This window comes from Arvicola amphibius, chromosome 1 (assembly GCF_903992535.2).
Source record: "Arvicola amphibius chromosome 1, mArvAmp1.2, whole genome shotgun sequence".
NCBI lineage: Eukaryota > Metazoa > Chordata > Mammalia > Rodentia > Cricetidae > Arvicola > Arvicola amphibius.
Window position 1 is genome coordinate 115,952,135 of NC_052047.1, and position 14,248 is coordinate 115,966,382.

Here is a 14,248-nt window from a genome sequence, read left to right on the forward strand (position 1 = left end):
AAACAAATTAAGTGATTTTGTTTGTATTTAAAATAAACATATGGTCCTCTTTGCCAAAGTCATTTTAGAATTCATCCTCAGGGGGTCTATGGGACTAGCGTCACCTTCCTCTCTCCTCTCTAGCTGAGGTTTCTCTGTTAAGGACACTTCAGAGAAAGAGTTACAAATCACATCAGGAAACCACGGAACAGTGAGTTCACCTGCAGAGCTCCCTAAGACGCCGTGCGCAAGGGCTTGGGCTACTCAAGTTGGTTCTGCATTGCTCACAGAAACCCTGGCATGAAAAAGAAGCCATCAAGCACCGTCTGGTGATAACAGATCAACTTTAATTCTAGCACCTGAAGCTATACAAGGGTTCACTTTATAAACTTCACGGGACTGTTGTACACATTCAATAAAAAGTGACCACTGTGCAATACCACCGAGAGTCGCAAAACCAGGAACACACTTTCGAATTGCTTAAACACAATCCACAGAGTTAAAAACAAAATCAGAAGCCATCCACAGTTACACTAATTGTCAAGTAGAGGTTTTACACGTAATACTTGATATAACAAGTCAACATCTAGCAGGGACATTGAGCGCGACTTCACGGTCTCGTCCTGTTGAGCTCTGTTGGGAAGTTTTCCTGATTATTGGCCACCGGTGGATGTCACAAGGACCAGGGGTTTCCACTTTCTCCTTGTCAGTGAACAGTGAACAGTGAGAATTAAATACTCGTCTTTACATATACACAAGGTACGCCGTGAAAGCATATTCGCTTACAAACATATAAAAATACTTGTTAACTAGTTTGATAAGAAAATAACGTATAAAAGTATATAGCAAAAACATTAATCATCTCTGACTCTGGAAAGATCAATTCCATATTTTATATTACATCAAACAAAAACAGTTTTAGTTTGGGTGGGTTCTTGTTTTTGTTTAATCCCGCAACCAGGAATACTTGAAAAGGAAGACAGATAGGAACCGTTCACTCTTACCCTTAGCACGGCTGGGAAAAGAAACCAAGTTCATTGACACACCTAAGTGCAGAACGAGTCCAAACATTTGGCCACAGAGAATATTGTCATCTTGAAGGAGGCATAATAAGAAAGGCTTGATCAGCAGTTTTTAATCCGTAACTACAACAGGCATTTTGGTATTCTGGCCACTGGAAAACAAAAGCCGCAGCGTCAGGAAAGGCCTGAGATGTCTCACTTTTGTAGATTCCATTCAGTGTATTTAAGGTTAATGAGAGTTGACATCAAAAGCTTTAAAGATAGGCAAAAATTCACATTTAAAAAAAAAAATACCCTCCGTATGCTTCTATTTAGAGTAACAGTAGGCAACACGATTCCAGAAGTTAAAAATTACTTCACAACCTACCACTCCAGCTTAGCAAACAGCTTAGATTCCAAACTTGGTTCATCTATTAAAATGTAAGCCCTTAAAGAATGCATCTGTGTGTGTAGTCGTGTGTTTTAAAAGGAATCAGATCATGTCTGAAGCAGCCTTAGTGTTTCCTTTACATCGGTCTGCGTCTGGGAAAGACCATTACACGAGCTTCGCAGAAAGAATTAGCCAGCTTCTTGGTGTAAGGCTACCACGGTGATCATCAGTCTAAGGCTACAAAGGTACCGGCAGGATGTAAACGGTAACAGAGGTGAGGGCTTCCCTGGCAGTTGGCAGCTAAAACTCAAGGAACGCTTAGGAAACGACACAATGGCAGCCTTTCTTGTCTTTTTCCTTCCGGGTTGGTTCTGGAGACGGAGGGCATTCTTGCTCTTGAAATTTCCTGTTAAGACAGAGAAATCTGAATAGTATCGCCATTAGTAATCTCCCCATACAAACGCAGGTCAGTTCTGGACCTGTGACATCGAAACACACGTGCTCCCACACAGGTGTTATGAGGACTTAACACTCTGCGACGTTTAAAAAACAAGAAATCCTCTACCTCCCTTCCTCATGCCTGGGTGATTGACAGGCAAGAGTCGAGGATTCTTGAGAGTCCAAAGGAAAGACCTCTATTTAATTAAAGGAGTAATTATTTTTAAGGAGGAACTGCTTCGTCAGGTGAGCACGAAAACGGAAGAGGGATGATGAGGGCTGGGAGGCAAGGCCTCCAGGTCAACACTGTTGAGTTACAGTCAGTGGTGCCCTGTCCATTCACACCGCTGAGTAGCTGCCACGGCCGTCTACTTCGGCGGAGCTGCAACTGTCAGAAACCAAACCTGCAGCCTCTCTTCTTCCCTTCCACCAAAGTTCTCTTCTTCCCTTCCACCTCAAGTTCCCCAAGACTCACAGTGAACAAGGAAGGGCCCCTCCACATGCCTATCAACGCCATCTAATTAACAGAGAGCCAAGAAACAGGGAAGAGAGGAGGAGACAGGGCCACAAGGACTCCAAACAAACCAATCAGCAGCAGCTAACTCCGTTACACGCACAGCAGACCTCATCCACGACCTCAGGCAGCTCCCTAAACCAGAGGCCTCTGAGGCCACCTACCACACACTCCTCTTTGTGGACTGGAGTATTGCAGATCTATGTCTCCCGGGGCCAACACCTGCTGCCTGAGTTGCTCTTAGCCTGGCAGGGGTTTGGCAGGAACTAGGAATCTGAGATTTAGATTCAAGTCCCGGAGCTTAATAGACAGTGAGTGTAACGGATACCATTCAGTTCTCTGGGTTGTAGCAAGGGTTAAATGTAGTAACGTTGAAAGAACGCCACTCAGTGTCTGACAGAGCCTTGATTAGCGGCTGTCATCACTACCGTTAAAGCATTTACTGTTTTCAGAATCCTTACATGTACTTCCTACTTCAACTTAAGATAATGAGATTTTTATGGGTTGGAAGTGTCTAGAATATGCTACATATCTAGTTGAATTTAGCCCCCTAGAAAGCAATCACTCCGACTAACAATCCCCTCTTTCATCACCACGTGCTCATTCATCTATTAAAACCCACACCTAGCACGTGTCTGGCTTACCTTATAACTCGGACGAGCTCATGGAAAGCTTGATCTACATTCATCCTGATCTTAGCCGACGCCTCCATGTACGTGACCTTGAGCTGCCTCGCTAACTGCTGCCCTTCTTCCTGCGTGACCTGAAATGGATGCAGCGGCTGTGTTTAGGGCACAGTATGAGCAAACCCACGGGGCCCTGCTAAGTCTGGCTAGAGGCGTACAGTACTACTACACCCCCTAAAGCCAGGCTGACTCATCATAAGGAACGGACAGGGACCACAGTGCCACACAATCTGATGCCCATCTCTGCACAACCCAGAAGGACGCACCTACAATAGGAACACGGTTGGACTGCAATATCCATGGGCTCAACCAACTGCAAATCCAAAATGCCTCGAGCTGAGCTGAATGCACTGGAACACTCTTAGAATCCCTGCACTCGGGAGGCCGAGGAAGGAGCATCAGGTATTCAGGGCCATACTTGGCTAGACAGCAAGTCTGAGACTACCTGACTTGTCTCCAAAACAAAATAAAACCAACCTCTAGGCTGAACGGTAACTGTAGTGAGCATGTGCACATTCAATCAGGCCTAAACAATACATAACAAGGGTTTACATAGCATTTATGCCATATAAGGCATTGTAAGCAATATAGAGATGGTTTGCAATATACAGGAGACTATGCACAGGTAATAAGCAAGTTCTCCGCTTCTGTATAAAATGGGGCTTTCAAGCATCTGAAGATGCTGATGTTTCAGGTGGTCCTGAGAGCAACCCCGATTGCTACCAAAGGACACTTGCACTAACTCTCAAGGTTTAGTTTAGAGATACCAGAAGCATTAGCTCCAGCGTTCCAGGAAGAGAAAATAGAAAATGTTAGAAAGGTGCCGCCTAACCCTATAAAGGGGGTCAGGGAGAGCCTGCCTGAGGAAGCGGTCTAAGAATTAAAGAGAGTCTGTAGGTAAGTGGCAGCAGAGTAAGAAAATAGCCATGGCAAAAAGGAACGGGGGAGAGTGGGGGAGGGAGGGAGAGAGAGACAGAAAGGTGGGGAAGGGAGGGGAATGGAGGGAGGGAGGGAGGAATAGAAAGGTGAGGCAGAAGCCACTATTTATCACTAAAAACCCTCTGCATTTTAAACACAAAGGATCCCAAAAGCAATACTTTCCCAAAGTCAGTACACCGTTATTTGTTTATATTTACATAAACCCCAAAGCTTAAATTTGTGGTCTCCTGGAACATGCATCTCACTACTATCCTCAAAGTAAAGACTTGGGGGGGGGGGGGGGGAGAGGCCGCAAAACTCAGGTGAGAAGAGTACCTGGCACCTGTCTGGCCCCTCCCCCAAAACACACCCTTCCATTCTTTCAGTCATTAGCTTGTGCACTGTAAGAATGCAGTGATAACTGTTACGCGGTTCATACTCGGAACAATTCTGGTCATCCAAGTTTCGGTACATTCGCAAGCCTTCTCCACACTGCTCTGCAGATTCCTGTCTGGTGCAGCAGCCTCGGTGAATGCTTTCTCTGGCCCCAGTGCACGGCCAAGCACCGCCCATCCTCAGTGAGAGGGGTACTTCTGACTCACACTCTGCCTATCAAGTATGCTGTCAGCTGTAGGATTGTATTTAAAATGTCCTTTACCCAATTAACAAAACTTCCAGCCATTCTGTTTATAAAGGGAATTATCGAGAACAAATGTCAGATATTATCAATTTTTTTTCTACTGAGATGGTGTGGTTTTTTTTTTTCCTTTTTGGTTTGTTGACAGGATGAATTATGATAGTTCATTCCCACTTCTGAGATAAACTCTACGGGAAAACTGCCTACTGTTATTTGTTAAAAATTTTTACATGTAGACTGGAAAGATGGCTCAGAGGCTAAGAGCACTGGCTGCTCCTCCAAAGGTCCTGAGTTCAATTCCCAGCACTCACCTGGTGGCTCATACCACTTATAAACTCTCTGGTATACAGGAATACATGCAAGGAACATTGTATAATAGAAAGATATATATACAGAGAGAGAGGGGGAGATGGATGGGTGGGTGGATGGATGGATGGATGGATGGATAAAGCTTTTTAAAAAAAAGAATTTTTACATGTACGTTCAGCAGAGAGACTGGACCATGATTTTTCTGTTTGGTTTTCAGTGTAATACTGGATTCATATAACAAGCTGGGAAGAGTTCTCACTTCTTCTATGTTTAAGGATAGTTTGATACAAGGAATATTCCTTCCTTAAAAGTTTAGTATGATTTAGTCACGCAGTGGTGGTACACACCTTTAATCCCAGCTCTCAGGAGGCAGAGGCAGGAGAATCTCTGTGAGTTCAAGGCCAACCTGGTCTACAGAGCAAGTTCCAGAACAGCCACGGCTACACAGTGAAACCCTGTCTCAAAACAAACAAACAAATAAAAAGTTTAGTGTGTGACAAATGTATCTGAGAGATGGGAAACTATCTGGCCAATCTACTTGCACCTTGAGCAGCTTTGGTGGTTTGTACCTTTCTGGGAAGGGAACCACTGTACACCTACTTTACTACATTCACTAAGGTCAAGTTCTTTACAGCATCTCTTTACACTTTACACATTTGTAAGATGTGATGGAATGTCTTTCATTCCATATACTGATTTGTGGTCCCCTCCTCTTTCACTGGGACTCAAATCTACAGACTCATACGCATTAGATAAGCTCATGTTTGGATGGGTGGATGGATGGGTGGGTGGGTGGGTGGATAGATGGATGGGTGAATGGATGGGAGGATAGGTGGGTGGGTGGGTGGGTGGATGGATGGATGGATGGATGGATGGGTGGGTGGGTGGGTGGATGGTTGGATAGATAGATAGACAGATGATAAATAAATAGACAACAACAAACAGTAGACAAAGACAGACAGACAAATGTGATCTTTCTGATTGGAGGCTTAAGTCCAGTCTGCCTTACAAAAGCCAGTTTGGGGTGTTTACTTATTTCTGTAGTTTTCTCTTTTCTTCGTGGGCACTGGGCCTTGCACCTACCATGCACACATTCATCCACTGACCCAGACTTTCCCTACGTCACTTTCCTCCTCACTATGGTTTTAATTTGCCGTTTTTCTATCCTAATATGCCTACTTAGTGACGCAAGCAACTCCTGTAACAGCCCATTAATCTTGACATGCTATATTTGTGTTTAAATTGCATCTCTGTAATTTGGGATTCTCTGTAATCTCTTAAAATCTTTTCCCTTCTTGGGAATTTAAAGATTTCCTCTATGGTATTAATGCCTACATCAATGCCACTGCCACTAGAATGCACGTGTTATCTGATAAGGCTTCCTTCAAATTTGAGGCTTGTTTTATGATCCGTTCTTATTTCAAAATAATGCAAACTCCATGCTGTTGGGTTTGTCCACTGGGGTCAATTCGGCCAAGCTGGTGGGCGGCCCTGGGAAGTCGTCTCTGCACGTCACTCGTTTCCGTCTACTTCTCTCTGCAATTCTTTTAACTCTTACTTCAGGATTTTGAAGCTGTTACGAGGTATGTGACCGCCTAAGATCCTTAAATCCTCTTGGTGAATTAGTCTCTACCACGTGAGCAACCCTCTGTACCCCTGGTAATACACTGGTTCAAAAATCTATTTACGTGACCTCTTTATGGCCATTTTCACCGTTGCCAACACAGTAAGTATATCTTACCCCAGCCTTGGATTCTAGGTAGGCTGTGTGTCTATAAGCTGAAGTAGATGTCTTGCCAGACCTGGCTTTTTCATCCAGCCTGACACATCTGTCTTTCCACTGAGATCCTGAGATCTCCTCTCTTTACTCTTTGTCCTGTGTGCGCTTGTTCACCTCCTGGGCTAAGAACAATTTCTGCCTATTCTGCCACTGGCTAATTTACTTCATGTCTGTTAACGTACCTCAGTGGCTGTTTGGGACTGCACAGTCTACACTTTAATTCATCGTCATATTCGATTGTGGTCAAACCGGTTTAAACTGGTCTATACGTGGCATGAGACCTGTACAAGGCTGCTCTGCCCTCTTGCTCTTTTCTAGTGTCACCAGCCTTTACCTCACATTATTTTTGCCTCAAACATTCAATTATGCTTGGAAGAGGTTTAAATAACAACGACGTCATTCCTCTGTGCTGACTCAGATTCCCGTTTGGGGTCATTATCTCCCTCAGTCTGAGATGTCTTCCTATTTCCGGTAACTCAGGTTCTGGTGGTGCTGAACCCTTACATTTCGTATGCTTGGGAGAAATCTTTAACTCAGCTTCATCATTTAGAGACAACAGGGTTTTGTTCTCAGTACATACGAGATGTCATCTTATGGCTTACATGGTTTCCAGTGACAAACACTGTCACCTGCATTAGTTACTGCACATGGCTGGGAAAGAACACCTGATGAAAGGACCTTCTCTGACTCACAGCTTCAAGGCACAGTCCATTACGGCAGGAAAGTCATGGGGGTGACGGGGGATGGGGTAGGGGAGGTGGTAACATGACCTCCACAATCAGGAAGCAGAGAATCACATTCAACAGAATGCCTATATTCCGTTCACTTTCTTGTTTTCATGCAGTCCAGAACCCCAGCCCATGGAATGACGCCACCCACATTCAACTTTCAGTTAAGCATGTAAATAATCCCTCCCAGGCATGGCCAAGTCTGCCCTAATCCAGGTAAAGCCTCGTGACCGTTCCCAGAGGCTTGCCTCCTCCAGTTATGGGGACAGTCAATACTAACGCCACACACCCCCACTTAACTCGCCTCCTCTGGGAGTGGTTTTGTTTTTCTTTAGCTACCTCCCAGATTTTGTCTTTATCGTGGGTCATCGAGCACTTTATTACAACCTGTCTTGCAACAGTCTTGCTACTGTTTGTGCTCTGGGTTTGCGCAAACGTCTCGGATGCAAGCAATGCAGTTTCCACCCAATTCTGAAATCTTCGGCCAGTTACACTTCTCCACAGTAGCATCTGGTGCATTCATCATCTCATTCGCTTGAGCTTCTGGAGGCTTGACTTGACCTCTGTCTACACCCACGGCACACCTACCTCACACAGCCAGTGCTTCCCAGAGCCTCGGGATGCTGGGGGAGAGTTGGCCCCCACTGAGTGTCTGTCTAGTGAGTCTGCACTTCTGTAACTTCTAGGTTAAATTACTGGTCTCTTCTTAACACACAGGTTGTGCTTTGGACTTTCTTGACATGACTGAGTGCATACACAGAATTTAAAATTTCATTCCCCAAACTCAGTAACTCGAATACAATAGTCCTTCATTACTGTAAAGCCCAGCATGGCTTCATATGGTCCATGTCCTGTTGCAGCCCAGCAGAGGAGCACACAGGTCTCACACAGTACTGCCACACCAACATTTATATGATTTTACCTGGACTTTCTTCAAAACAACATGCCTGCCCTAGGGCTATGAGGTTGAAATACCTACTAGATTCTATCTACAAGCAAGTAATAAGTTAGGAGGCCAAGTGAGAAAGGGGGGCTTCACAGAACACAAATTTACAAAGAAAGGTTTCTATTTTAAGAAAACCAGTCACGACAAATCCCTTCCTACAAAAAAGGCTTCATGTAGTCATGCACTTTCTTTCTTCCTACAGTATTATTTTTTATCTCTCAGGGGAGGGTGTGGGTGTGTACACATATATTAGTTCATACGCATGTGGAGAGCAAAGGTCTGTATTGAGCGTCCTCCTCTATTGCTCCTCACCTTATGCTATGGCATATGGCCTCTCCCTAAAGCAGGCAGCCGCCTGTCCTTGGACACGTGCCTGAGCTTTTCAGCACACACATAACCTCTGTCTGTGCACACACTTCAGACAGAAGAATCCATTCAGAAAAGCCTACTCCATGCTAACCACTCACATCTTTACAGTGACAGAAATATGACTTATCTCCTATGCTGTTTCTCCTACTCCTGCTTATTTCCCTGAGAATCCATTACATTTTTTATTTACAGGAACATATTTATAATCCCGTGACACATAAACAGGCCGTGTCACAATGCGCTGAATACCTACAGACAGATGGGAACGACACACTGCATACTGGCAATCTTTAGTACATAAATAACTTAAAAAAAACCTCACACACAGGGCCAGCAAAATGGCTAATCAGGTGAAGGCACTTGCTGTGCAAGCCTTGGAATCTGAGCTCAATCCCCGGAACCCATGTAGGGTAGGAGAGAACCAACTTCCAAAAGGTTGTCGTCTGATCGCCACAAGGATGCTATATCATATGAGCCAACATATGTTACACACAACAACAACAATAGTAATAATAATAATAATTTAAAATACATGTAGGATTCCTGGAGGCTAATAATGAGCTCAGTTGCTTCCAGAGGTTCCCCCCACCCCAAGTGCTACCACCTGCTCTGGAGACATCTACACAACCCACGCTGCCCTTCCATTCTGTCACTGGAGCTTACCACCACAAAAACACCTGAGGAAAAAATATTTCTACCATGGAGGCAGGAAGCAGTGAAGGGTGGGCAGAAGTGAGCACAAGACAGGAGGAGCAGAGCCCTTCTCTGCATGCCCGCTTTGCCACCCCTTCCCCACCCAACAAAGTGAGTGCTGGAACACACACACAGAGCGCCCCCTTCAGGCAGAAGATAACAAACGTACAAATACCTAAATTGCACCCTTTGCACTGACTTGCTGTGGAGGTCACATTTCTGTCACTGTAACTTTGTAACAATTCAGATCAGAAAAAGGTCTAGCAGGAACATTTAGTCTCCACTAATAGCAACTAGGAACTTTTCTGAGGCTCAGTGTGAGACCAGGTGTGTCTCACTTGCCGTCCGCATGCTACACGCCTCCCACAGCAGCCACCAACTCGGCTTGGTATGTCTGTGAATGACACCATAGCAACACCCACAGGCTGAATACCACGTTACAGTGGATCATCCCCTTACATTAATGTTTCAAATTCAGTATGCTTCCAAAATATTTTACAGGGTTGGAGAGATAGCTCACTTGCTGCTCTCCCAGGGCCAGAGTTCAACTCCCGGTATCCACATCAGGTAGCTTACATCTATCCGTTACTACAGATCCAGGGATCCAGTGCCTCTGACTTCCTTGGGCATGTGCGTTCCTGTACAACATGCCCACATGCAATCACACACACACACACACACACACACACACAGACACACACACACTTAAAAATAAAATAAAAGATAAAAATATTTGAACAAATGTAGCGCTGATTAAGGTTGTGTTTTAAACAATCAGGTGCAAAAGGAAATCTGCCTCCGTGCTAGGTGTCAATCCATTTTCCTGATGTCTGTACTTTGCCAACAAAATCTTAAGAATCTATTAACAGGCTGGCGGCATGGCTCAACGGGTATTTGCCACACAAGTCCAGCAACCTGAACTGACCCCAGGTAAAGGTGGAAAGAGAGAACTGGCTCCAAAGCTGTTCTGACTTACACCTACACTGTGGCTCCAACACACAAGCATGGGCATGTGCACAATCACACACACCATAAGCACACAGAAGACTAACAAAATAATAGTAATAAACAATAAAGTGAAAATCTGTTAACAAGAGGAAATATTGGCAAGAAACAATTTCAATGCTAGGTTCTGGATGTGGGACAGAGACTAAGGAATTCTCAAGACGAACTCCACAGAGGAGGTAGCTGATTCTGTTCCCAAAAGACACGGTAAACAATGCACAATAAAGGGGGTTCAGAGAAGCTAACACAGAAGGTCATCAGCGTCAGATCTGGCCAGTGTGAAGCATTAAGTGAAAATTGAGTTCTTTATTAATTCAATGTCAGGTGTCACAGTGCGTTCCCATAATCCCAGAAGGCTAAATTAAGAGGATTTTCCTTTTGTGATCAACCTAGACTACAAACTCCAGGCCAGCCCAGGCTACCCAGCAAGATTAGCCGGGAATATTTGCATACTGGAATTTACATTACAACTATCATTTAAACAAAGGTGATTGTGGAGAAGCAGTGAACCAATTAAGCATGTATGGGTAGCTTTATGTCCTATGTGAACTAAGCATGACAGCACAGAGCTGTGGCGACAGCACTTGGGAGGCTGAGACAAAGAGTCACATGTTCAAAACCGCTCTGGGCCACACAGCAAGACCCTACCCGAAAACAATAGAAAGGGAGGCAGGGAAGAAGACATGATCAAATGAAGATTCTTCACAGGAGTTTGTCAAATTGAAGAGTGGTTGTGAATTTGCTTTTTTCTTTCTTTTTCTTTTTTGTTTAAAAAAGAAAGGTGATTCAATTTTCTTTAAGAGGAAGGGAAGGGGAACAAAAAAATTATCTTAACTTATAGTGTTAGATGTTATCCAAGAAGCCACACAAGCCTGGCACATAACATATATAGGCTTATATACAGATATATGTAAGCTTATAGAGAGAGCTTTCTGTGATTCTGTGTAAAAATAATGAAAATACAACTCCCCCAACTTTCTTCACACTTTGCGCATGCCATTCTGCGCGACAGTGTGCCAGACCCAGCACCAAGCTGGCGCCGTACAGCCCAGGCTTTTGAGCAGGGGTACTTTTTGTCCCATAAGGAAACTGCTCCGTTTCCACAGCCTCCCAAGCATGGAATCCCGACCTCTCACCTGTCTCTGGTGATCCAGGTCAGCTTTGTTGCCAATTAAAATCATGGGGAACTCATCACGGTCCTTTACTCGGAGAATCTGTCTTTGAAACTTATAGATTTCTTCAAAACTGAAAAGCAAATAAATACACTGTGCTAAGAATCAAAATTCTGTGTTTCATTTATTACTGTACCGCCATTTTTCTACCGCAAAGACATGGAAATCTCAGTTCCATAAAATAGCAATCTGGACAGAGCCTAGCACTCCTGATTTTTGCTTTTATTAGCAATACTATTATTAATTATACATAATAGTGGGCTTCTACATGACATTTTCACACATGTATACAATGTATCCCCACATTTTAGCTGGCACCAACCTGCCCCTATCCGTGACTGAAAACACCAGCAGGAAGCCCTCGCCTGTCCTCATATACTGCTCTCTCATGGCTCCAAACTCCTCTTGTCCGGCTGTATCCAAAACTAAAGAAAAACAACACAGGAATCAGTGTGTTCTCACTTTATAAATCGCCTCCCCACAAGGGCAGCCCCCTCCCTGATCCTCCCCAGAGCCTATTTGATGTAAGAGGCAATGGCATTTCTGTCTTAATATTTCATTTCTAACACCAAAGGCAGACATAATCTAATAGCAGACAGTCTCAGAGTTTATCTTCATCACGCAGATTGATTCTGTGGCTAGAATATATTAGCATACCAATTACAAGGTTAAAAATATCAAACACATCCAAGCAGATGGAACCAAATCAACTCTAGAAATCACTTGGCTATTTATCTTCTCCATGTAAAGATCTTGGAAAAGATGTCTGTAAGTTCAATCAGGAAACCGGCGGTGGGGCTGGGAACATGGCTCGGTGATCAAGAGCACTGGCTGCTCCTCCAGAGAACCCAGGTCTGCTCCCAGAACCTACAGGGCAGGTCATACCTGCTTCAAACTCCAGGCCCGGGGAATCTGACACCCTCTTCTGGCCTCCTTGGCATGTAATACACATACATCCATGCAGGCAAAACATTCATGCACATAAAAATAAATCTTAAAAAAATTATGGTTGATTCATTCTGTGTGTCTCTCTCTGTCGCTCTGTGTCTGTCTGTGTCTCTCTCTGTGTCTGTCTGTGTCTCTCTCTGTGTATCTGTGTTTTTCTGTGTCTGTCTCTCTGCCTCTGTTTGTCTGTCTCTCTGTCTCTGTCTCTCCCTCTCTCATTAGTCCAGCCACTAATGTATTTCTTGATCTTCCTACTAGTTAAAAAAAACAACGTTTTCTTCATTGGGGAGGGGTTGTTAGTGTTAAAGCCTCTAAAGCTATAAACTCTCAGTTAACAAATACTGACTCTCTCTATGACCACTTCCCCTATCCTAACACTCACCAAAAGACATGAAGGGCTGAAACCTGATGTTTCTTCCAATGACCCCATGTTATGTAACATCAATAAGTTACATAACATGATCAGTTTCACCAGAACAAAAATCAATCCGATTACTGCTTTCCTTTCCATCTGCTAGGGAGTATTTACATTGATCAGCATGTAGATTAATCTATCAGGACCAATGATACTGGAACAATGGTAGAGACCTTGCACGGCATGTGCAAGACCCACTGTTTAATCCGGGGGGGGGGGGGGGGGGGGCAGGGCACGTAAGCTCTCAGGGTTTACTTACTGTCCAGCCGGGCCGCTCGGTCATCGATGACACACTGCTTTGTGTATGAGTCTTCAATGGTCGGGTCATAGTCCGTCACAAAATAGGACTGGTGAAACAACCAGAAAAGAAAAAGATTATTTTAAAACTCATGTTACTTTCTACCTAACAGTCAGTTTTATTGAATTCTGCTTTTCAGGAAATCACACGTTTTAATTGTATTAGCTCATCTTACAGAATTTATTTAATTATGTATACATGTATCTGTGTGCATAACCTATGCATATTTAGTGTGAATATGCATAGAGACCAGAAGAAGGGATCAGGTCTCCTGGAGCTGGGAGGAGCTGGAGTTACGGTGGTTCGGAACCACCCCCTGTGGGTGCTGAGAGCACTCATCCTGTGCAAGAGCGGTGCACACGTCTAACCTCTGGGCCATGTCTCCAGCCCCTGCTTTAGTTTTTAATTGTCAATTTCACAGCAATCTCCTCTCAGTGCACTCCTCGAGAAAAAATACTAAATATTCTGAATTTTCCCTGCTAGAGTATTCAGAAAGACTGCAAAAGATCTATTACATTTTTTTCCTAGTCGTTCGGGGCTAAGTATCTGGGAAAATCAGGAACTGTAATTCAGACCTATTCAACTCTGCTAAGTACCAGTTTTAAGAACAGAAACAGGTAAAGATGGAGACATCAGGAAGAGGGAAATGTGTGCCGCGTGCTGCACTGATATTTTGTTTGTGTTTTAACAAATAAAGCTTGCCTGAAGATCAGAGTGCAGAGCTAAGCTACTAGAGGCAAGGCAGTAGTGGTGACACACACCTTTAACCCCAGCATCCCAGAGGCAGAAGCAGACGGGTCTCTGTTAGTTCAAGTCCACCCTGGGCTACACGAATTTAATCCAGTCTATAAGAGAAACAGAGCTCAAACAAAGGCAATCCCAGCAGTGGGGAGGTAGAGACGGGAGTGATATGGCGGGACAGAGAGAGGACTATGAGGCAGGCGACAGGAGCTGGCATGCGGTCTGAAGCAGTCAGTCTGAGGACAGGATTGCCCTTTTGGGATAAAGCTGCTTCTACTTTCAG

At 44.3% G+C, this 14,248-nt stretch overlaps 1 protein-coding gene across 1 annotated transcript in view; it reads right to left on the bottom strand.

The window, feature by feature from the left end:
* Positions 1 to 848: 848 nt before the first annotated feature.
* The window catches only part of Rras2 (RAS related 2), a 69,768-nt gene continuing 56,368 nt past the window's right edge, over positions 849 to 14,248 (bottom strand). Inside the window, exons 2-6 of the mRNA XM_038310874.1 lie at positions 13,186 to 13,273; positions 11,889 to 11,991; positions 11,531 to 11,639; positions 2,968 to 3,086; positions 849 to 1,777 (exon numbers count right to left, since the gene is read on the bottom strand). Coding sequence (XP_038166802.1) covers positions 1,690 to 1,777; positions 2,968 to 3,086; positions 11,531 to 11,639; positions 11,889 to 11,991; positions 13,186 to 13,273 — 507 coding nt within the window. The 3' untranslated portion in view covers positions 849 to 1,689. The remainder of the gene's footprint in view (positions 1,778 to 2,967; positions 3,087 to 11,530; positions 11,640 to 11,888; positions 11,992 to 13,185; positions 13,274 to 14,248) is intronic.